Genomic DNA, 24,845 nt, shown 5'->3' with positions numbered 1-24,845 from the left:
CTTGTCAGATTAGGGAAACTAAATGGAAAAAAAGGCAGAAGAAAGAGAAATGGAGTTAACATTGAGGGTTTCTTCTCAGACTTCCTGCAAACAAAAATGTTTACAAGTTACTAGAAAGTTGATTTGTAAAATGCCTTTGTTGCTGAGGGCATGAAGTCATGCTCTTCCATCTGTGTGTTTTAGCTGTGGTAACTGGATGGTATGAAGGCTACCTCTCCTTCCAGCTAGCCTTTGTACCATCCAAGGCCAGTGTTAACATATCTCATCATTGCAAGAGGGTTTTCTTGCATGCTAAAGGGTCTTGGGCCAATCTAGTGTGAGTATAGAAATCTTCTAAATTCAGGAAAACTCTTTTTTAAATATGATTTTATTTTTAGGTCACATTATCTTCCTCCCATCTCTCCCTACTCCAGTAATCTCTTTTTTTCAAGTCCTCTTATTGATTTTATTTATTTATTCATAGGTGAGTTACATGGAAATTTACTGTGAGAGGGTACGGGATTTGCTGAATCCAAAAAACAAGGGTAATTTGAGAGTCCGAGAGCATCCTCTTCTTGGACCCTATGTGGAAGACTTATCTAAGCTGGCAGTTACTTCTTATACAGATATTGCAGATCTCATGGATGCTGGGAACAAAGCCAGGTATGGGCAAAGAATAAGGGTCTAGTGTGAATCACTTTGCTTCCTATTGAAAGATCAAAACTGTATTCTTAACTCTAAAATTTGCTTTTATAGTGAAATCTTATAAGCTTTTGGATCTACTAGAGAAAGTCATTGTGTTATGTTAACTTGCTTTCTTTTACATGAGATAATAAAAGTGCTTAGTACAAGGCCTTTCACATGGCAGGTACACAGTTCCAGCCATGCCTTTTCTCTTCTTTTTCCCCTTCATATTCACATCAAAATCCCTCACTTAGGTAACACATCTGTTCTTTTTTTATGTGACCCTCTAGGACACATTTTGCATCCAAGGGCATACAATAAATTATTAGTCATCATCTTGTATAATATTCCTGGGAAAACAAATTCTTGAACAAATGAACACTTTATAATCATAAAAAATTATTTGTTTCAGTTGTTTATAAGATGGCAGCTAGATTAGATAAAAAGATTCTGCTAAATGGCCTTTGGGAATGGAAGATGACTCTTTGAATTTAGAGAATAAATAGCTATATGCAATGGATTAAGTTATTTTAAGTTGTTTACAGCATGAACTCTATTGTCCTTTCCTACTTTCCAAGAACTCCATCCAATGCTAAGCTTAATATTCATATTTTTATCTAGGACAGTGGCAGCTACCAACATGAATGAGACCAGTAGCCGTTCCCATGCTGTATTCACCATTGTTTTTACACAGAAGAAACATGATTCTGAAACAGACCTCTCAACAGAGAAGGTAGGAAAAAAGTAGTGAGTGGATTTTGAGTTGTGGGACAAGGACAAGAACTAGAGAGATATATGTCCAACGGAAGGGGAAAAGCTTGCTGTGCTCACTTTTCTTGAAGTATTTCTCTTCTTTTCTTTTTTAAAGTAATTAATTAATTTATGTTTTATTTAATTTTTAAATTTTATTTTTTATTATGGCTTTTTATATACAAAACATATGCATGGGTAATTTTTCAACATTGACTCTTGCAAAATGTTCTGTTCCAACTTTTCCCCTTCTTCCCCCACCCCCTCCCCTAGATGGCAGATAGTCCCATACATGCTAAATATGTTAAAGTATATGTTAAATACAATATATATACACATATTTATACAGTTATCTTGTTGCACAGGAAAGATCAGATTAAGAAAGAAGGTAAAAATAACCTGAGAGAAAAAAAAAACAAAAATGCAAGCAAACAGTAACAGAAAGAGTGGAAATGTTATGTTGTGGTCCATACGCATTTCCCAGTGTTCTTTCTCTGAGTGTAGTTATGTACAGGTTAGATAGAAAATAATTAAGAAATGGAAGGCACTAAAATTAAGAGAGGTTGGAAAAGATTTTCTCTAGAAAATTATAGTTGGAACTTAAAGGAAGCCTATAGGTAGAGATGAGGGGGAGAACATTCCAGCTATGGAAGATAGTCAAAGCTGAGAGAAGATAGTCAAAGCAGGTCTTGTTCATGGAAGAGCAAGAAAGCCACTGGAACAGAGTACATGTCAGGAGTAAGGTCTATGAAGGTTTAGAAGGGTTTATGAAAGGATACAGTTTATATCAAATTAAAAAGCCTTTGTACAAATAGAACGAATGCAAACAAGATTAGTAGGGAAGCAACAAACTGGGAAAACATCTTTACAATTAAAGGTTCTGATAAAGGCCTCATTTCCAAAATATATAGAGAACTGACTCAAATTTATAAAAAATCAAGCCATTCTCCAATTGATAAATGGTCAAAGGATATGAACAGACAATTTTCAGATGATGAAATTGAAACTATTACCACTCACATGAAAGAGTGTTCCAAATCACTATTGATCAGAGAAATGCAAATTAAGACAACTCTGAGATATCACTACACACCTGTCAGATTGGCTAAGATGACAGGAAAAAATAATGATGAATGTTGGAGGGGATGCGGGAAAACGGGGACACTGATGCATTGTTGGTGGAGTTGTGAACGAATCCAACCATTCTGGAGAGCAATCTGGAATTATGCCCAAAAAGTTATCAAACTTTGCATACCCTTTGATCCAGCAGTGTTTCTATTGGGCTTATATCCCAAAGAAATACTAAAGAAGGGAAAAGGACCTGTATGTGCCAAAATGTTTGTAGCAGCCCTGTTTGTAGTGGCTAGAAACTGGAAAATGAATGGATGCCCATCAATTGGAGAATGGCTGGGTAAATTGTGGTATATGAATGTTATGGAATATTATTGTTCTGTAAGAAATGACCAACAGGATGAATACAGAGAGGCTTGGAGAGACCTACATGGACTGATGCTAAGTGAGATGAGCATAACCAGGAGATCATTATACACTTCGACAACGATATTGTATGAGGATGTATTCTGATGGAAGTGGATTTCTATGACAAAGAGACCTAACTGAGTTTCAATGGATAAATGATGGACAGAAACAGCTACACCCAAAGAAGGAACACTGGGAAACGAATGTGAACTATTTGCATTTTTGATTTTCTTCCTGAGTTATTTTTACCTTCTGAATCCAATTCTCCCTATGCAACAGGAGAACTGTTTGGTTCTGCAAATATGTATTATATCTAGGATATACTGCAACATATTTAACATATATAGGACTGCTTGCCATGTTGGGGGGGGGGTGGAGGGAGGGAGGGGAAAAAACGAAACAAGCGAGTGCAAGGGATAATGTTGTAAAAAATTACCCTGGCATGGATTCTGTCAATACAAAGTTATTATTAAATAAAATAAAATTAAAAAAAAAAGAAAGGATACAGTTAACCATCTTGGCATAGCTTCTTTACTTCATATTTTCTAGATATTAGCAAGTGGGGATATTAGGAAAGGCTTCTCATGGAAAGAAGGTAGTACTTGGATTGTGCTTTGAAAGAGAGATGAGGGTTGGAAAGGTATCCCAGGTATGGGAGGTGGCCAGGACCATGGCGCAAAGACAGGTCATGACGTGTCAGGTACAAAGGAACCATTGTGACTTGCACTGTAGAGTACAAGAATTCAAGAAGTCTATAGTTAGACTGAATAGTAGATTCGGGTCAGCTTTTAGAAGGTTCTAAAGTTAAAGAGTAATTTATATTTTATTCTAAAAGGTACTGGATAACTTAAAATATATATATATATATATATATATATAGATGTATATATCACTTTGGCAGCTAGGAGGAAGATATGAGACATATGTGAGACAGGAAAACCAATTAGAAAGGATAAGTGGTAGGCTTAAAATTTCTTTGTTATGGGAAACTCCCAGGTGAGAACATTCCTTTTAGCCATGTAGGTCAGCAACCTCTTTGCAACTTATATCCTTAGGGAATAGCCTGAGACACTTGAGTGTGAATGGCTTACCCATCATACACAGTTAGCTTACGTCTGAGGCAGGACAAGTTTCCTTGACTCCAAGAAAAGGATTTGATACACTATACCATGCTGTTTTTGGTATTGTTGATGCCATTTACATTTAATATTGCTTATAAAAAATGGCTTTTATAAATCAAGTACTACCCTTGGATAAAAAAAAAAATGCAAAGAGGTAATAATGATGCAAACATGATTAGATAGTAATTAGTAATGATGAAGAATAACTTGGGGTTTTTAGTGGACTTACAGCAAGCTCCATATGAGCTACAGGAGCACATATTTAAAACTAGAAGGAGAACTCTCGCAGCCATTGACTCCTATTACTTCTTTTGTAGATAAGAAAACAACTCCAGAGAGTCTGAGGGAAAGGTTAGAGAAGATAATTAAGAGTCAGAAGGCTCTAAAATTAAGAGAGCTTGGAAAAGACTTCCTCTAGAAAATCTAGGTTAGAAAATTTCAGATGTTTTGGATTATAGCACTTCTGAGATTATTTCCAACTCAGAGAATGTACAGTGCTACTTATAAAACTACCATGCCCAATGTAGTCAAATATTTCCTTTTCTATTTCCTAAAAATGACCTTTTTGAGGCTTAAGAACTTTGTTATTTGGGAATTTGCTGAATAAATCACTATTTTGTTCATGATTGTGAGGACCTTCGTCATTTGCCCTCTCAACTTTCAACTTTAAAGATATAGCATTTTCTCTTAAATATTTCTTCTTGTGGAATTTGTCCGTCCTTTTGCCTTTTTCATTTATCTTTCTGTAAAATCTCCTGTGGATAATTCACGTTGCCAATGTTGATCCTTACCAGGTCAGTAAGATCAGTTTGGTGGATTTGGCTGGAAGCGAAAGAGCTGATTCAACTGGTGCCAAAGGGACTCGATTAAAGGTAATTCAATTTACTTTAACAATTTGTTACTAATAACAAATATTAACAATTTGTTAATATTAAAAGGCAGTATCAAAAAGAATGGGTTAGACAATGTGTCAAAAATTCAGATACAGTAATGACCATATATGTTAGAAGATTGGGAGAACATTTCAGTGAAAGTAGAATTTGGCCTAGACCTGAAAGGATAGAAAGGATTTAAGTAGGTGGAGAAAAGTCGGAGGAAATTCTTAGGCAGTAGCAGGAGCAGATTTATGGATAAAGAGATAAGGAAGGAAGGAAGGAGATTGGTGCTGGTTATTATTCCCATTTTTTAATTAAGGAAACTGAGGCAAATCCATTTAGTGACTTGCCCAGTATCACACAGCTAGTTTGTGTCTGAGTTTGAATTTGAACTCAGATCTTGCTGACTCTAGACCTAGTGTTCCATCCACTATGCCACCTCTTAAACTAAGGAGAGCTGATTTGAGAAAATGTGAGAAGACTGTTTAGGTAGCAAAGAAAATTAATAAGAAATTCCATTCAATGTTTATTTGACGTTATATGTAAAGCACTATTTTAGAAGGTGGAGATAAGGCCAAACCCTGTTGACCCCCATATAAAACCCAAAAAACCCAATGCTTTACCTAAAAGAGATTAAATTTTATTGAGAAATACATCATGTACTCTGATGACTAAATATAAGGGTATGGTTGAACAACTAGCTACGTTAGCAGTCGGATAAGATAATTAACTGTAGCATCCTGAATTTTCACTTGTAATATTTTGCGTTTCTAATATAGGCATCGAGTCTCTAGAAGCTGATTTTGTTTTGCACTGATTCCTGGAGCCCATTCTGACAAATTAACAAATGGAGTAGGGAAAAATTAAGAGAATCAAAATGTCATTTGAATTTCTGGTTATAAATGCAAATGATTCACCAATTAGTACCTACATGACTGATGAATTAATTTCAGTTCTTTGGACTCCATCACTTCTAATTAATGATCCTTCCATTTCCTTTTGGATGATATGTTATTATTGTCCTTTTCAAAAAAAAAATTTATTGGAACTAGTTTTATTTAGATTGTTTTTGTACCTAAAAAAAAAAAAAAAAAAAACCAATAGCTTTTGATAGAATCAGTAGTGCCATGTTAAAAGAAATTTCTTTAGTCTATTGTAATCGAATACTGAAAATGACATCTTGGAATATTTGAAGTTCCTGATCATAACTACTTCTGATTTGTTGTTTATTTTTTCTAGGAAGGAGCAAATATCAATAAATCTCTTACAACTCTAGGCAAAGTCATTTCAGCTTTGGCAGAAGTGGTAAGTTTTTCAGTACTATGTTATAAAGGAGGAATTTGTGTAATCTGCCAACATACATATTAGTAATATCATAATGTTATTTAATTATTCTCAGTTGTATTTGTTTGTTCTCTGAGTAACATAACCTGACAGTCTCTTACAGCTTTTTAGACTACATACTCCTGAAGCATCACCCAGATACTAAAAGAAGTAATCTAATAATAAGATTTAGGGAAAAGATTTAGAAGAGAATTTTAAAGTGTAAAAGAAGCTAAGAAAGGCAAAATCAAGGACAAAACTTTTTTGATTTGCTTGACTTTGATTTCCCTTCACACCTTGTATGGAGAAGCATAGAGCTAGTGATGGAATGGACCTTATGAGGCCATCTTGACTCAACTGGTTAATTATCCATGTGGGGGAACTGAGTGCCTTGGAGATAAAGCACTAATTCAGAGGCACAAGTAGTAAGCAGGAAAAATGTATCTCAAATCCTAGTCCTTTAACATGAGCTCAAACTCTTTCTTCTGTACCACAGTAAAGACATTATATCTGCTATCTGGTGTTTTCTTCACTTGTGGAAGTTTTTGGATCTGGTTGGCCTTAAAGGCACTTTTGGAATATCAACAATTTTGAGGGCCACATAGAAATTGGAAAGTTTAAAAAAAAAATTCTTTTCCCTTTCTATGACAGTGGAACAGTAGATCTACAGTAATTTTCTAATATGTAAATGCAGCATTTAGAATGAAAAACCAAGAAAGCAAAAAATCTGTGTACCTTCATCTGTTTGAGTGTTGCTTTTGAGTTTCAGAGAATTTTATTCATTTGTCTACAGAAAGACAATATTCATTATAAATTCTCTTTAGGTTTTACAATTAAATTGTTTATTATTTTATAGCCAGAAGCTTACTCTTGTCCTTTTTCCCTTTTTTGAATGCTTTCAACTTTAGGATAACTGCACCAGCAAGGTATGGTTGGGGTTTGGCAAGGATGAACAGAGAGTTGTTAAATCAACTACTGTGATTCCAGATAGTCAGCAACAAGGAGGCCTGAGTTAGGGCTGTAGCCTTCAAAAATATTTTGGTTAGTTGTTTTCTTATGCTTGTACTCAGGATCCCAATTAGGAGTAGCTAAAAATAATGAGACCAAACACTCTAATCTCAAGTACTTTATTGTTCTTACTAGTCTTTGGATTAGAGCTAGAGTGAAAAACTAAAATTAGAGAAAGGTGAAAGAAAATTTTTGTTTTCTATTGATATGGCATTAGAGTTGTACTTTTAATTCACTAGAAGCTAAATAACATTTAGTTGAGGTTTGTGCTTTTAATAATAATAGCTTTTGACAATGTCAACCACAAATAATGTTGGTGATATTTTAACCCTGTAATTATAGATGATAGATCTCAGATTTTTTTTTTAAAAGCACCCCTTAATTTTTTTGTTGATTACAAAAAGAATGAGGATATGACCAACATTTATACTGAAATACACATTTATATCTTAAATTTATATAGGTTTACTTGTACTCTCTTTACTTCTAAAAATTAACTATACCCTTTGTCCAGAGATTTGAAAAACTTCTGGTTACTATCTTATTTTGCACTCTTATGTAAACAGTTTTTCAAATTTCTAAACCTGTATCCAATAGAGTGATTCCCATACAGTCAAAATCAATAAGCTTTATTAACCCGCTGTAAATCAGAAGTTGTGTTAAACACTGGGACCACAGAGTAGCACATTCCCACTTTTTAGGGGCTTCTTCCTCTAGAGAAGATGAGCATGTCCAGAGATAAGCAAATCGAGAATATATACAAAATACATATCCAGTGATTTGGGGACAAGATGCTAACAATTGAAGGAGATTAGGAATGGACCCTTAAAAGTAAGTGACCCTTGGGGTCTCAGAGTGTTTAGAAGCAGAAGTTAGTAGGAAGCACATTAACTGGCATGGGGGACAGACATGCAGAAACATGGGGGCATTAGAGAGAATGTCATGGAGAGGATATTCAGCAGGCCTAAAATAATGTGTATATAAAGCAAAGTGATGTGGCTTAAGCCTAGGGAAGATAGAGATAGGATTGTGAAGTGCATTAAATATCAAATGGAGAATTTTTTTGTATTTTGTTCTAAAGGCAGTTGTGACCCATTAAAACTTCTCGAATAGCCAATTGACATGGTCAGACTTGTGCTTTAGGAATATTGGCTGTGTCAAGGTGGTTGATTGGTAGAGGGAGAGAGACTGGATTCACAATAGTTCAGGTGACTGGTGATGTGGACATGAACTAATCTGGTTATAGTGTGAGGAGAAAGGAAAGAACCAAATGGAGACCTGGGGTGGTGGCAGCATCAGCAAGGCTTGGCAACGAGGAAGGCCTCAGAGGGTGAATGAATAGGTGAGCATAGACGGGGTTTAGAACAGAGGTCTGATAAGGGGCACATCAGGAATGTCACATCAAGCTGCAGAGTCAACTAAGAAACTCAGTGTATCAGAATGAGAATTACCATAGAGTAGGATCATAAAATAAACCAGAGTGAGGGAGTGGGCAGAAGGGTAAGATGCTGCAGAGAGGCCAAGAAGTGTGAGGGCTGAGATGAAAAAAATCTTGGGGTTTAAGCAATAAAGAGATCCTCGAGCTATTGGAGACAGAAACTAAGGCCACAAGGGATTGAGAAAGGAGTGGTAGTTGAGAAAAAGATAGCAGTATATGTAGAAAGCTTTTTCTTAGTTTGGCTGTGGGAGGGAAGAGAGAGGATAATAGCTTGAAAGGATAGTAAACTTAATGGTTTTGGTTTTTTTTTTTTTTGGAAGATAAGGAAAATCTTTGCTGATAAGCAGAGAATGAAAATAAAGGAGATAAGGGGGGATAATTGAAAGTGGCAAGATGCCAGAGAAAAGGGATGGGGAGAAGAATCAGGATACAAATAGGGGGTGGCTTTGGCAAGGAAAGTGGCCACCTAAGTCTCTAAGACTTACAATGTGGATGCATGGGTATATGTATGTATATGTTAATGTGTCCATTTTATATGTGCATGCATGTGCATTTATATATGTATGTGTGTGCATGTATATACAAATGCATGGCCAACACTAAGAACATGTCAACATTGGGATTTGAACTTGATTTTTTTTTTTTTGAACTTGATTTTTCTTGGTTTCAAGTTCAGACTGCATACTATACCACACTACCATTTTTACCCCAAATAACATATTGATAAACAGATATACTGTTATGCTCTTTTAAGAAGTTTAATAACTTCTTAGTTATTTTGTTAATAGTTAGTTGTTAATAACAACTTGAAGAACTTTTGAACTAAATAAGATTTTTCCTTTTTTGCTGTTGCTTTTGGATTTTTTACATTCTACTGATTTTGAATCTTTCACATTCCTATTAAAGGAAAATTCTATTTCAGATTATTCATGTTTAAATGAATATTGCTAAATTATTAAGTTATTAAATCTGCTTCGGGTTATTATTATTCTCACAGTTGTTCTTTTCTCTTCAGAAAGAGACTTTTTAAAGCCTTATTTGGTGATTGGTTTATTAGCAAATACTTATAGAGAACCTCTTCTCTATAAGGCATGGCACCTATTTTGTGAAGAAAACTTTTCAGAGCTTATTGTCTATTCCTGTACATTGTTAATTTTCCATTTGTTATGTTCTAGCTACTGGTTTTGTGATAGAGTCTAATTAGTCATGGGAAAAATTGAAGCATTTATCTTGCTGAGAATTTGCAAATTAGTTGCTTTTTTAAAAAAAATTCTTTATCTTTAAATGATTCTGTAAGGATAGTTCTTTTTTTTTTTTTCAACAGAGTAAAAAGAAGAAAAAAACAGATTTTATTCCGTACAGAGATTCTGTTCTGACTTGGCTCCTTCGAGAGAATCTAGGTAAGGCTGTAGGATTATGTACTCCTTGCAATTATTAGGCACTTTTTTTGTAATTTGGTGAGCAAGAAATAATTTTGAGAACCTGACTTAAATGCTTTCCATCATTTTCCTTCCACCTATATTATATTTGTTGGATTTGCACATTTTTATAACTCCTTCCCTTTTCATGCATTTATACATGTGTCATTTAAAAAAAATTTTGAGTTCCAAATTCTCTCCCTCCTTTTTGCCCTTTCCTTACCCATTGAGAAGGCAATCAATATGATCTCCATTATACAGGTGAAGATAATGCAAATGTTTTTCTATGTTAGCTGTGTTATAATAATAATAATAAAAATGACAATATATAATATAAAAATATAATAATCATAAAATAAAAATAAGAAAGTCAAAAACAGTATGCTTCAACCAACACTCCGCACATTATTGCTTCTTTTAATCATCATGCTGCACCACCTGTAGAGTAAAATATGATGATGTTTTGAATAAAATACTTTACCTTCCTAGCATGGTATGATTTCACATGATTGATGGTTCATCTTTCTAGGTGGGAACTCTCGGACTGCAATGGTTGCTGCTCTTAGCCCAGCAGATATCAACTATGATGAAACTCTGAGCACTTTAAGGTATACTAATCTGAGCTAGTTAATATAGCTTTTTCATAAATTTCTTTGAAGCACTGGGAATTTTTATTTTGTTGGTCAGGCCATGTCTTCTTTTATATGTGAAATGGCATACCTTGCATATGGGAAAATTATAGAATACTTCCTTATTCCCTAATATTGGTATTATAATAGGATTTTATTGTATTTGATTTTCTTCAGGGTTAATGATTTTGTACTCATTCTTCTGAGTAAAGTTTTTATGTCAGTTATGTAAATTTGTCAGATATTGGTAAATGATTATCTTGAGACATTCATTTCTTTACCAAAAAAAAAAAACAAACAAACTTCTCTTTATTATTTGCTGTTTGTCATGTTAGAAACATCCAAGTAATGCAAGAGAATGCAGATAGGCATGTATAGAGATCAGAAGAAAAAAATTCCTGCTAGAATAGAGTATTATTTTTCCATTTATTAATAATTTCCCAGCTTAAATTAACTTGCACTTTTCTGACCTTCATAGTGTTAGTAAAATAATTGATAGACTATGAAGAGCTTTTATTTTGAAATGACAGGATTATTCATTTGGAAATTTGAAAGTTTGTTGACCTGATCATTAAATATAAGTTTTCATTTTGAATACAGATATGCAGATCGTGCAAAACAAATTAAATGCAATGCTGTCATCAATGAGGATCCCAATGCCAAGCTAGTTCGTGAACTGAAGGAGGAGGTCACACGATTGAAAGACCTTCTGCGTGCTCAGGGGCTGGGAGATATCATTGATAGTAAGTCAATTGAGAAGTATCTTGTAGAGATCATTCTCTGCCTCTTCTGGTCTAGTGTCTCTGAAGGGCATCAAAGGTCCATTGATGAAAGAAAATGGTTTGGTAAGGCGAGGTTTTTACTGAGAAAGAGGTCTGGATGAAATAGTCTGAGACAGAGGCTTAGTGGATTTCAACACTGAGTCCAGAGAATGATCACTGCAGTGTTTTAGCTGTCCCTTGTCCTGTGAAATTATTGGATGGGGTAAACTCATTTTGTCTACAGAAAAAATTAAAATATTTTGAACTATTAGAAATTACACTCTCTGCAAACTCAATTTACATAGTCCCAGGATTAACCTTTGGTTCATTATTGAAAGTCCTGTTAAGCAAGTTAATGGATTCTTCAGATTTGGAGCCTATTGCTTACCTTTCTGATAAATTTTTGTTTGTTAAGACATAAAGTTTTTTAAAAATTATTTCATTTACTAATGAATTAAAATTATTTGAATCCTATTTGGTTCTATAAGCCCTTTTCATGTTTAGTTGGTTCTTATTGTTTAGATTTACTTCTTAGTTAGATAAAATTTGTATGATGGATTTTATAAGTAGAGTGAATTTTTCATCCTAACCAAATACCACTCTGTTCTCTGTCACCATTGAACATAAACTTTATACTTCTCATATTTTCCCTCCTGCTTACCTTCAGTTGATCCATTGGTCGATGATTACTCTGGAAGTGGAGTCAAATGTGTGTATCATGTGTGTTGGTTCTTTCTAGTGTCCTGACTTGCTAGTATCCCTCTGCTGGGTCAGCTTTAAAATTAGCTTTGCATGCCAGCAATCCTAATGAGGAAATCCCAGACAGAGCATTTAATGTAGAATAAGAAATGATCCTCCTTTAAAAAAAAAAATCAAACTAAAATTCAGTGAAGTTTAATTTGTGACTTGTACAAAATTGAAAAGACATAACAGCCTATCATCATTGGGTTTGTTTCTTCTCTCATGTTAATAAATTTTGATATGTTATAAAATCTAGATAATACAAGCTTATTTTTATTTTATTTCAGTGCCTTGCTAGTTAGTATGAAAACCCTGTTAAGTTTGTGCAGCTCTCTCTAAATTCAAGCTACTCTAGTCTGCAGGCTATTGATGCTAAAGTATCATTCAGCATGTTGCTGTAGAACTGTCCTTAGTAATTTGTTTGGCTCCTTCCCTGTATAAGGCTTTGTGGAGCAGTGAGATAGTGAAAAGATTAGGAATCAGAAAGCTTCGCTTCTTGCTTATGGGATTTGGAGCAAGACCTTCAGTCTTTCTGGTTCTCCGTTTCCTTCTCTGTAAAATGAGAGAGTTGAACCTGATCATAAGTTCCCTATACATCTATGATCCCGTGATCATTCTACTCCATGGGTAGAGGAGTTTTCCATTTCCTCCATTTGGAAAAAGAAAACAAGCCAAAAAAGAGAAATCAAATCCAAAACTAGGACTAGTCTGTTGTAAAATCTAGAAGATAAGTTTAAAATTTGAAGAGGAAACATTTTAAGATAGCATCATCCTTTGCTCTTTTCTCTATATTCAGTAGGCTTCATTCATTCCTACCCATTATGAATATTGTCTTACCATAAAAACTTTTTTGTTTGTTTAAGAAACTGAAACATACTAAAAGGGTCAGTAATGCTTCATTACTTGTAATTAATGCCCCATGGTTGAACTGATTGCTAGGATGCAGTTAAGTGCTGACTTTCACATAGTATTCTATTAGAAAATGAGTATTTTGGTTTTGGGTAGATTATCTCTGTCTGAGATTTCCTAGCTGAATGATACTGGTATGGTCACAATTTGATTGGCAATTTGCTTTTGTGCTTAAGGTGCTGTGGCCACTTGCTTTTTGTCTAACTCTTTCCTTGGCAGCAATAGTTTTTCTGGAAAGCAATGCATGACTCCATTTTGATTATATAATAAGACATAATTATAAGCCCTAGTTGGTAGCAACTATATCATTTTGGTCCACTCCTATAAATTGATTTTGGACTTTGCAAATCAAGTTCCTTATGTTCTTTTTCACCTGCTTGCCCTCTCAGTTGCTCTTTTTGCCCCCTGCTGCCTTTTATAATTGTCTCTTGGCTTGTATCTTGTTTCCTGTATTTGTAGATGGTGGTTTTCAAACTTACTTGAAGCAACTTTTTTTCTTGGGCCTTAGAGTAAATAGACTTCCAGGGGTGGGTGAGCCGAAATAAAGCTCTAGTTATTATATCTAGCACTTTTGATGACTACTTTTTTTTTTGAGGAAACATAGCTAGTAACTTTAATTAATTCTAGTCATTCAAGTCATATTTTTTCACAATAGATATTAATCTAATTCTTTTATATGAGTTCTTATGATTTCACACCTGTGATTTTTCTCTGTTCTTTTTATGTCTGAAACTTAACTGGCTAATATTTCATGAAGGAAAAGCAAATAACAGATTCATAAAATCTGGTTTTATTTGTATCCCATATTATTGAAGATAAAACAAATTTTATTATAGAACCTATTAAATGAAAATTTTTTTGTATCCTTAAGTCTTGCATTCCATATTAGATAACCAGGTGACAAAACATATTAAAAAATAAACATTCATCCAATTATTCAGAAAATATGTGCTATTTGTTATTCTTTTTTTTCCCCTGAGGCATTTGGGATTAAGTAACTTGCCCAAGTTTACACAACTAAGAAGTGTTAAGTGTCTGAGACTAGATTCGAACTCAGGTCCTTCTGACTTCAGGGCTGGTGCTTTATCCACTGCACTACCTAGCTGTCCGCATTGTTTGTTATTCTTAATAAATTATAAAGTTCCAACTTTGTCAAACTATGTAAAACCATGTTTTACGACTTTTTGCATCTGGCTTTCATCTAGAGAACATTTTTACAAATATAAAAGCAGTGATCACACAAAGATAATAGAAATGAAGGCTGATCATTAACTTCAATAAGTCATCTGTTGCATCAGTGTTGCAGAGCAGTATTGCAAGGTAGTAGTAGCGTAAGAGCCTAAAAGGAAAGTTTGAACTAGGACCAATCATATTTATTTAAACTCTCATGGCAAAGAGTTTAAACTTAAAATTTAAAAGAAAATAAACTTAAGAAATAATTGTTCTTTTTTTTTTTTTTTTAATTTCTGCTCACTTAAGAAATTGGAGCCTAAACTATAATTTTAGAATTGCTCATTGTTCTTCTTTGGTGTATAGACATTAATCAGACTACTGAGCTGCATTTTAACTTTTATTAGTGTATATGAAACTCTCATTTTTGGAAATGCTCATTTTAATATAAAACCACATCTAGGAGATTCCATTGGTGAAGGGCATAGCATGAAAATAATTTTTTTTTCATCCTAAAGATGTTGATTTTTCACTGGTTCTTATTTTTTTTGAATCCTTTAAAAAATAATTCTTTTCTCCTTTCAGGGAAATTCATGACATACATGTTACTATAGAACAAACAGACTGAGCTCATCTTCCTTCAGGCATTGACCAGATGTTCAAAAGGAATTCTAAGCATGAATACAATTTTTCCCATTTAGTTCTATAGGACACTATGAATCCTGTCTATCTGGGCAGGAAACTGTTTCTTGAAAGAGGGTTTCAAAAAGTTTTTTTGAGGTTTTTGTCTGTTCATAATTTTGTTGTATCTGAAAATTAAAACATTACTAAACTTTCTTGGATTTCATAAAATACTGTGGGCCAAAATGATATCTTTATCCCTTTGTTGGCCATATCACTTAAGGAGCTTTACTAGGAAAATGTTAATTTATTTGGAAGACTAAGATCTTAAACCAAATTATACTTCTTAACTCCAGAATATTGATATTCAAGATAGACCTGTTTCAGAACTGCCATCTAAAATCATTAAACTTGTCTTCATGTTGGCGCTTTAATGCTCTCCTTTCTTACACTGGTGTTCCTTCCTTTTTTTCCTTTTCCTCTGCTCCTTTTCCTCTTTTGTCTCCTTTTCCTATTTCTCTACCTTTCCTTCTTTCTATCTGTCTCTCAGATCTGAAAGATTTTCAGAACAATAAGCATAGGTACTTGCTAGCCTCTGAGAATCAACGCCCTGGCAATTTTTCCACAGCATCCATGGGGTCTCTTACAACATCTCCATCTTCCTGCTCACTCAGTAGTCAGGTGGGCTTAACATCTGTGACCAGTATTCAGGAGAGGATCATGTCTACTCCTGGAGGAGAAGAGGCCATCGAACGTCTTAAGGTAAGTGACAATTGAAACTGAATAGGATGTCCTGAGACTCAACATGGCTTAGTGGATAGAGGTTTGGTTTTTGAGTTAAGAAAACCAGTGTTCAAAGTCTGACACTGACACTGCTGACTTGGGACCCTGGATAAGTCAACTTATCATCTCATCATACCTACCTTTGTAGCTCTAAATTACAGTAGATAAGTTGCCCAGGTACATTGTAAGGAGAAAGTTTCCAACTCTCTGCATACTGACCTTGACCAGCTAGTTGGTCAAAAGTGATTTGTCCAATAGCTCCCGTTTGTCTGTTGTGTTGGGCTTGAATCCTACATAATTCATGAAACTCCGAAAGCCACAATAAATTTTGTCCAGGTTCTAGACATGTCTTAGCTATAGATTTCCAGTCATTCGGGGTTAAGATTTCATAAGACAAATTATCCAGTAACATCTTCACATAAGATGATGTAACCCCATAAAGAGTGCAACCCTTTTTCAAATCTTTAATTTTTCCCAAATTAAAAGGAGTGTATTTTCTCTCTTTTTGACCTGAAGAGTCGATCTTTTCAATCACAGGATATGCATTTATAAAATCAGATATATCTTCTCCTTCATTTTTTGCTTTAATTAATGCCTTTTCTAATCTTGTCAAATTCTGCTTTCCAGGAGAAGCTGACTGTGTTTCTGCCTCTCTCCCTCCCCCTTCTTCCTCTAGCCATGAAGGGTTAATTGAGGGGGGAGGGTCATGAGATGTGGAATCACCTAATTCCTCCTGCTGTGAAGTATCATACTCAGAATTACACTTAACTGCATTGTTATTTGATTCTTGCTCCTTTTCACCTGGTATAGTTGACACCTCTCCCTGCTCCTGTTTCTTCTTTTTCCTTATTTTAATACTTATAAAATTTCCTAAAGCTAGTTGTATTAAATTATATGTATTAAGTATGTCTTTGGAAATTGAGTTAGGCCCATTTTTATTATAGAATTAACAAAGATCCTCTCCTACCAATTTCCATTCATTTAGATCTAATTCTTTTTCCAGAGAGAAACAAGGACATATGTCCTTTACAGTTTGTAAAAGTTCAGTGATTTGCTGTAAACTTATAATTAAACCTTGGCTTTCCATAATTTTGACAATGCTCTCTAAACATTTTCCTTGAACAGAAACAGAAGGCTGTTTTCTAAACATCTGTCCCATCTTAGATGAAATTCTACTTTAGTTATTCCAAAGGGTCACAGGATCACAGATTCATAATTGGGAGGATATTTAATTTAATTTAAGTTTTCACTTTACATGTGTGGAAATGAAGACTCAGAAAGGACATGTGACTCACCCAGAATCAACCTGGTAATGTCCTTAATGGTGAAAAATATTATAGGATTCACAGGTGGGGAGTAGTGGAGTTCAGATGATCTAGTTTGGGAAATGCAGTTGCAGGTTCTTTGTAGAGCTACAGTTAGTAGTAAACACATGGATGACTAAGCTTTTGTGAATTTGGGCACTTTAGCCTTTTGTCAGTTGGGTCATGAGACTCATTCCTAAATGTGAACTAATATCTTTTGGAAAATTCTTAATATCATAGATTGTCCTTTTTGCCTAAATATTTACTATTGGCATTTAGGAATTAAAGCATGTCATCTGATGCTTAATAGCACATGTCAGCAACCTAATGAATGAGGGAAACGCCTGTCCCTTGCGTCCTGCCTTATATTTCATCCTGTGCTGACTAGAGCACTTTTTTATATTCAGTAGCACAAGGAACAAAACAGCAACAAATCCTGCTCACAAATTCTTCTCCCTTACCGTATGAGATAAATATGGGAACTAAAGTGAGGCCCCCTTCTTTCAGCTGAGCTGTGCACTTGTCTGTCTGTCCACCTGTCCATTGCGCTGCTGAACAGGTTCAGTGCTGCTGAGGGAAAAGGACTTTGCTTCTGTCCTCTTCTTTCCTTTTTGCATCTCTAGGAAGAAAGTGTGAGCCAAGCCTTGTTGACTGTGTTGAAGATACTAAGGGCAATTCAACTAGTTTGCTGTGTTGCTCACCTCATTTCATTGAACAATTTGTCATGGATTTACACGTAGCATTCTTGGAATAAATTCTATAAAGCAGAAGATTTGATGCCAGGGAGGGGTAGAGATTAGGCAGGTAGCACTGAAAGGGAGGTGGTAGTTTTGTTTCTTGCTGAAAGCTAATGGAGCAATTCTTTTCCTTCTACAGTCAGTATTTAGAATCACTGCTTCTCCTTAAAGCACAGGTTGGGAAAAAGTACAGCATTTCCCAAAGTGCTGATTCAAAGTGCTGAGCTTCTTCACAACTAAGAGCAAATTAAGCCTAAGAATTGAGTATTTTAAATACTTTTGAATATGTACAGGTAGCCAAAATCTGGAAGGAAAAAGATAATAATGTCTTTAGAATGAGGTAAGGCCTTTTGAAAATTTACATTTTACCAAAAAAGAAAACCTTGCTTGTTGGAGTTTTTATTGTTCCCTATAATATTTGTAGTCTTGTTTCTTCTTGTTTTCTTTCTCCAGCCCCCTTTTTATTTTGTATATTGCTAATCCTACAATAAGCAGCAACTTCTAAGAAAAGAAGATTAAGTGTTTTTATTTCTTTAAAACATAGCAAAGATAAGTGAGAAGTGCACTCATAAAACTAAAATTAATTGAAAGTTTTCTGCTGTTGAAAAACAAAATTCCAAAAATGGAGCTGTTAATTTGTCAGAAGAGCAAGTTATCTTCCCTTACTAACATTCATTTTTCATGATATGCTCCAAGCATAAAGTTACCAGAAGTTGTATTCTTAGCAAGAAAGGGAAATTTGGGTGTTATTTCTAAGCCATGAAACCTAATTTGATTTTCAGTGCAATAATAAACTTGATAAAATTAAATCCTCAAAATTCTTGACAATGATATTAAGATTTCAGATGAGGTGTTCAGATCCAGTGGGTTGTATGGTGGTGTGTCAGTTACTTATCCTTCCTGAACAACCTCAGTTTCAGTCAGATTAAAAGTTTGGATTATCTGATCTAAAGTTCTATTATTTATTATTGAAAATTGTCTCTCCTTGGTGGGGAAGAGAAACCTATATATTTTGAATGTTTTATGTTGATGATAAAGCCTTTAATGTTCATCTGAAGCGGCTGCTTCCTTTGGCCTATATCTCAGAATACTATCACATGAAACCAAATGAAAATAATATATCTGTAAAACATAGAAATCAGAACCCAAATGCCAGATACTTTAGAAGTACTCTAATGCCTTGAAGAAAGTTCTCAGTAAGTTTTAAAGAAACATTTATTTCTCTTGGAAAGAGAAGAAAGAGGAGGGAGTGTCACATTTTTATGTACTTCCCACTACAACAGATCTTTGGAGATTAGGAATTTTGTTTCTTATAATTGAATTTGACGACAAATGCTACAATAGCTTGGCTATTCTGAGATATTTTACAACAGTGTAGTTAATTTTCTTTATTAGAGAAGTAAATCTTTTTTTTCCCTCAAAGTAATCTGAGTAACTTTAATTTTAAGTCATTACTCCCATTTCATTTCACCTTGAGTTGAAAAGTAATGAAAATTTTCTGTTTTCTCCAGTTTTATTCATGAGAAAAAAGCATTTTGAGTATATCCTTAATGTACCACTGCAGTTGACAGAAGCTTAAGTTTTTTAATGCTGTTACTGTTTTATGTTATGATAAGGTAACATGTAGTTTGCCCTATGCAGTGGCTTTCAGATAAAAGCCTGAGAATATTTAATGATTAAGGGTCAAGAAACTATATTTCTGAGAGATGACATTTCTAAGCAAAATGAGAGTAATGGAAAACTGCAGGAGAGGAAGTTAATAAATGCCCCTTCCCACTACCTGTATTCCTATTGCTTTTATTTGTCTTGGAATTAAAAAAAAAAAAAAGCTTAACTTTCCATTGAGTATAGTCATGTTCTATCTACTGCTATTTTAGAAGACCTTCTGAGCACCACTGATATTCAACCTATTGAATATCCTTTTCTCATTCATAATTACCTTTCTTAAAATAAAAAACAAAAGCCCCCAAAACTCCAAAACCTTTAGGCTTCTTTGTGCTTTGTTAGATATGTATTATATAATACTATGTATAGAAGGCTTTAAAATCACAGCCGATATTTAGTCCGTTCAAAATCTTTTTTGTGGGCCATCATTACCTTACTGCTGTTCGTTCAGCCGCCTAATATAAGGTAGATCAGAGAGGCAGGATGGGCTGAGGCAAAGAACTCTGGGGCCACTTCCTGGTCTTACCTTGCTCCATATCATCTTAAGCAAGTCATTTATTTCTCTTTCCTTGGCTACAATGTGAGTAGAATGATACTTGCACCTCTTATCTCACAGAGGTGCTGAGGAACGGGAAGAATTTCATCATTTATAAAGCAATATGTGAATGTAAGCTAGAAGATTGATTTGAAATATCTCCTGATAAAAGTTGCCAACTGCCAAATAAGATCCTCACACAAATGAGGTTTCTTTAACTATACTTTTTTGTGTTCCTTTATCTGCCTGGAATAATAATCAGTATTTTTTATTACTTAGGGTTTAGATTATAAGTACTAGCAAACATCAATTACAGAAACAGGAAAGAACTAATAACTTGCCAAGAATCAGTTCTCAGTATTACTTACCTGTTGATAATTGAGTAGGGCATGTTATATATTATGTAAGACAGACCTTGGAATGGGTTATGCTAAATTGATTCTGAACAAGGAAAGGGCTTAACCCTTTTTAAGTTATATAACTTATAAAAATTTTTAATGAAAAGATATCAGAAATGTAAAATATTCATCAGTTGCCATTAAAGATATTAAAAATTGTCTTTATTGTTGCCCTTGAAGTTGCCCTTGAATAATAAGGTATGGTGCCATTGGCTTGTTAACAGATATAAATCCACATGACTCTAGATAAGGAGGCTAGCTTTTATATCTAGTTTAATTTTTATTTAGCTGTGGACTTTCCTTTCCTCAGGAATCTGAGAAGATCATTGCTGAACTGAACGAGACATGGGAAGAGAAGCTACGTAAAACAGAAGCCATCAGAATGGAGAGGTCAGGAAAAAAAAGACAGAAGCATTTAAGATCTGACTTATGGAACCTATAGGGTTAGATTATGACATGAAAATTACAAATTTGTGGTGAAATCAGTAATTAGATCTTAAGCATACTTTTAATATTCTTTAGGTATCCATGGAAGACTGCAGATTGCCACAGTAAAATTCTTTTCATTTGCAAAGTTAATTGATATTGATATAGAGGCTAGAATTTGAAAAGTATATCTGTTTGACCATGTCTTTTGACTTTTACTTTTGTTTTCTGGAATCATTTTCATAGGGGGTATGGTAACTTGATCTTTTACAAAATTTTAAATCAATTTATATTTAATTAATCATGAGAGCTATATACATATGATAATAATGTAATTGCATGAGATATTGATTTTTCGTTCTCTACAAGGTATGTTTGGTTTTTTTGTGGATTTACAGACCCCTTTTAAAATTTTTTCAAAAAAGTTTAAATTTAAATACAAAAAGATTTTTAAAATTTCATTTACACAGTGCAACACAAAGAGGATTCAATATGAAATTGTAAATCTCCATTTCACACTGTTCACTATTTTGAAAAACTATGTAATAAATACTATACATCATTTTCAAAGCTACCTTGCTTTAAGTGCTTCCTTCTGAGTTTTCTTTTTTTCTTTTCTGTGCTGTTTTTATTTTTTCTCCCTCCCTCCCTCCCTACATATATGTATACACATTTTTATCAGTTCTTTCTGTGTAGGTAAATAGCTTCTTTCTTTGTAAATCTTTTATAGTTGATAGGCCTTTTGTAGTTGAGTATTTGTAGTAGCACTTAAAGTAATTTAGTCATTCACAGTTGTTTTTTGAACAACTTTGGTCTTACTGCATACAATGCTCTCTTGGTTCTGTGCATTTCACTCTTTATTATTTCTTGTAAACTTTTACATATTTTTCCTAAAATCAACCAGCTCATCATTTCTTATGGTACAATAGTATTCTATTACAGTCATATATCCCAACTGTTTAATCATTTCCTAATTGATGGGTATCCTCTAAATTTGTAGTTCTTTCCCACCACAAAGAAAACTGCTATAAATAGTTCAAAATATATAAATTCCTTTTATTTTTCTTTGATCAACTTAGGAAACAATCCTCAGTCATAGTATATGCACAGTTTTATAACTCTTTGGACATAATTCCAGATTGTTAACCAAAATGGATCAGTTTACAGTTCCATCAATACAGCATCCCAATTTTTTTTTGCATCTCCTTCAACATTTGTTATTTTAGCAATCTAATAGGTCTAAGGTGATAATCTCAAAGTTGTGTTAATTTGCATTTCTCTAATCAGTGGTTTAAAGCATTTTTACACGAGATATAATTATGTTTTCTTCACTGAAAAAACTATTCATATCCTTTAACTGTTTATCAATTGAGAAATAAAAGTAACTTATTTTCCAAAATTTTTTTCCTCCCATTTCTTTGCCCACTCTACTTAAGGCAGTATGAAGTACTTTTTATTTGTAAATAAGTTTATATTCAGGAAAATTTTTTTTCTTTCCTGAAATTCTTTCAATGAAGTACTGACTTAATGCATTAATTCAATACATGATTTGAGCATTTCTTAATCCATACTTCCAAGGGTCAACAGTTTCATCAGTATAGGTAAAACCTTCATTGACACAAGTCTCAGTTCTTCCTTGCCTCAGTAGATTAATCTTCATGAGCTGCTGGGGCTGAAAAATCTGTTATCTGGTGATGAACTTCTTTTCCAATTAATTTTCAGATGATAGAACTGTTTATGTATTGAAGAAATACTACTGTTTTTAGCAGAATGTATTTGTGAAAAGGATTCACATATTATTGGATTTAACATATATTTTAACATATTTAATTTATTGGACTACATGCCTTCTAGGGGAGGGGATGGGGGGAAAGGGGAAAATTTGGAACAGAAGGTTTTGCAAGGGTCACTGTTGAAAAATTACCCATGCATATGTTTTATAAATAAAAAGCTTTAATTAAAAATAAAATAAAATAATTAAAAGATTTACATATTGGTAAAAGTAAAAGCAGCAAAATATTTACTTACACATATCTTCAGAAACATTGAGTGTTTTTTATATTTAAAACAAAACAAAATTTTATTCCAGAGGCTTTAGTGAAGGTATTCTTTATGAAATAGATATTTTCTTTAAAATCAACTTCTGTTTTATTTTGATTAAGAAATAATATCTGATTTGACAAATTTGTCTGTATTTGCTTTATTTCAATAAACATACTTAAGGACAAAAAACAAACTGTACAGTTAAGATTTAGTTTATAGCGAGCAAGACAGCAATCAAAAAAAATTTTGATGAGTATTTCTATAAATAAAGTTGTAATTTAATTTATGTACTCTTGTCCATCATAGATTTGTTTTTTCCATTTTAATTTTAGGGTTTTGCAGAATTTCATTTTGTATTGTGATTTTGTTTAGTCATCTCGTAAATGATGGACATCCTCTCCATTTTCATTTCTTTGCCGCCACAAAGAGCTACTATACATCTTACACTCATTATTTTTTGTAATGCAGAAGTTTAAAATATGTGTTTGGAATATGTACTTTATAGTAATTTTATTAATAAAGATGTTTGATAATTTAAAAATATATTTAAAAAAATTTAAATTGTTGTCCCATCATATTCAAAGCTTTTCTAGTTTGGTAGGAAATGCCACAACTTGTATTAGTGTAGTCTTTGAATACCTAAAGTGCTACCCCTATACCATGAACTTATTTTGATTTGCTTACTGTATTAGTTTAGTTTAACTTCTATTAAAATATCAAAGGTGTATCATTGATGGGCTGCTTCTCTCGCTTTTTCTAGAGAGGCCTTATTAGCTGAAATGGGAGTTGCCATTCGGGAAGATGGAGGAACTCTGGGTGTCTTTTCACCAAAAAAGGTTGGAAAATTTTGTATTAATCAAATGGAAATATCTTCTCCTTTATGGGTTCTTGCTTTGTTCTTAGTTACTCAGGCAATTCATGCCTTCCAGATAGATTCTTTTTTGTCTTGATATATGGCTTAACTTTAGGGTTACTGATTAAAATATTCCTTCAATATAAAAACAATTTGTGTCTCTGGAAACAATTATATGCACCATCCTGTAGTAATTATAAATAACAAACTTGAGACAGTATACCTCTTATCAGTTCAATCTCATTCATACTTCACTATTTTTATTCATCATCCTGCTAAGTTTTTTTCCCCATGTTGCTAAAGCTGTGGCTCATCTTTCATGTAGATTTTTTCACAGAGGCCCTCAACATTATTTGATGAGCCTTTGGAAGAATTTTCAGCTGACCAGGTTTGTGTAGGGAAGTTCTCCTAGACAATTAGCTGTGTAGAAATTAGTCAATCCTACCTCTCATTAAATAAAGTCCTTTAGGTCCAATTCTACTAGCCTCCTTTCTCCTTTTGCTTTTCTTTTGTACAATTCTTGTAATTATCTTTCTACCTGCAGCAAACATAATTATAAAATATAGTGCCTATTTTAGCCTATAGTTGAATTTTTTATTTTACATTACAATATTTTACAAATTTTTATTCTGTTGTAGCCTAGTTATAATTGAAAATTACTGTCTTAACTATTTAGTCTGTATGTATATGTATGTTTAATGATAATTATACCAGGATAATTCATTGTATAAAATAGTTATGGTTGAGACATCTTATGTAATTGGTCATTCAATTCAGAAGATAGTATTGTTGAAGACTTACTTAGCTCTTGTCCTCATGCTTAAAGGAATTTAAAGACAGTTTCCTTATATTATTGTAGAGGCAGCAGAGTAAAATTTATATCATCAGTATTTCTGATTTGGTTATAGGAAATTGTTGTTTTTGTTGACTTCCTACCATGACTTTTGTGGGGCAAGAGGGGATGACACTAATTCTGATTTTTTTAACTGAACCTAGCTTTATACATTCCTGAATAAATTGAGAGCTCCCTCTTTCTCACTTTACATAACCCAACAGTCCCTCACTATGTACTTTTTCACTCCTTTCCTATATAAAGAGGTGATCTTTCTTACCTGGTTAAACCCTTTTATATGCACAAATGATCCTATTCTATCTTATTTTCTCTAGCAGTTTGCCCTGTATCATTCTCTCTGTT

At 33.7% G+C, this 24,845-nt stretch overlaps 1 protein-coding gene across 9 annotated transcripts in view; it reads left to right on the top strand.

The window, feature by feature from the left end:
- The window catches only part of KIF1B (kinesin family member 1B), a 185,663-nt gene that overhangs the window by 60,841 nt on the left and 99,977 nt on the right, over window positions 1-24,845 (top strand). For 3 of the 9 annotated variants that reach the window (XM_051988592.1, XM_051988589.1, XM_051988593.1), the window contains exons 6-15: window positions 464-642; window positions 1,285-1,396; window positions 4,808-4,885; window positions 6,128-6,193; window positions 9,982-10,057; window positions 10,605-10,683; window positions 11,305-11,447; window positions 15,535-15,668; window positions 20,639-20,718; window positions 23,558-23,633. In XM_051988592.1, coding sequence (XP_051844552.1) covers window positions 464-642; window positions 1,285-1,396; window positions 4,808-4,885; window positions 6,128-6,193; window positions 9,982-10,057; window positions 10,605-10,683; window positions 11,305-11,447; window positions 15,535-15,668; window positions 20,639-20,718; window positions 23,558-23,633 — 1,023 coding nt within the window. Of the gene's footprint in view, window positions 1-463; window positions 643-1,284; window positions 1,397-4,807; window positions 4,886-6,127; window positions 6,194-7,119; window positions 7,138-9,981; window positions 10,058-10,604; window positions 10,684-11,304; window positions 11,448-12,132; window positions 12,175-15,456; window positions 15,669-20,638; window positions 20,719-23,557; window positions 23,634-24,845 lie in introns of all 9 variants that reach the window. The other 6 variants (XM_051988590.1, XM_051988585.1, XM_051988591.1 and 3 more) reach the window with 4 other exon arrangements.

The sequence above is a fragment of the Antechinus flavipes genome, chromosome 3 (assembly GCF_016432865.1).
Source record: "Antechinus flavipes isolate AdamAnt ecotype Samford, QLD, Australia chromosome 3, AdamAnt_v2, whole genome shotgun sequence".
Classification (NCBI taxonomy): Eukaryota; Metazoa; Chordata; class Mammalia; order Dasyuromorphia; family Dasyuridae; genus Antechinus; species Antechinus flavipes.
Note: the sequence above shows the minus strand (reverse complement) of the source record. Positions and strands in the feature narration are given on the sequence as shown.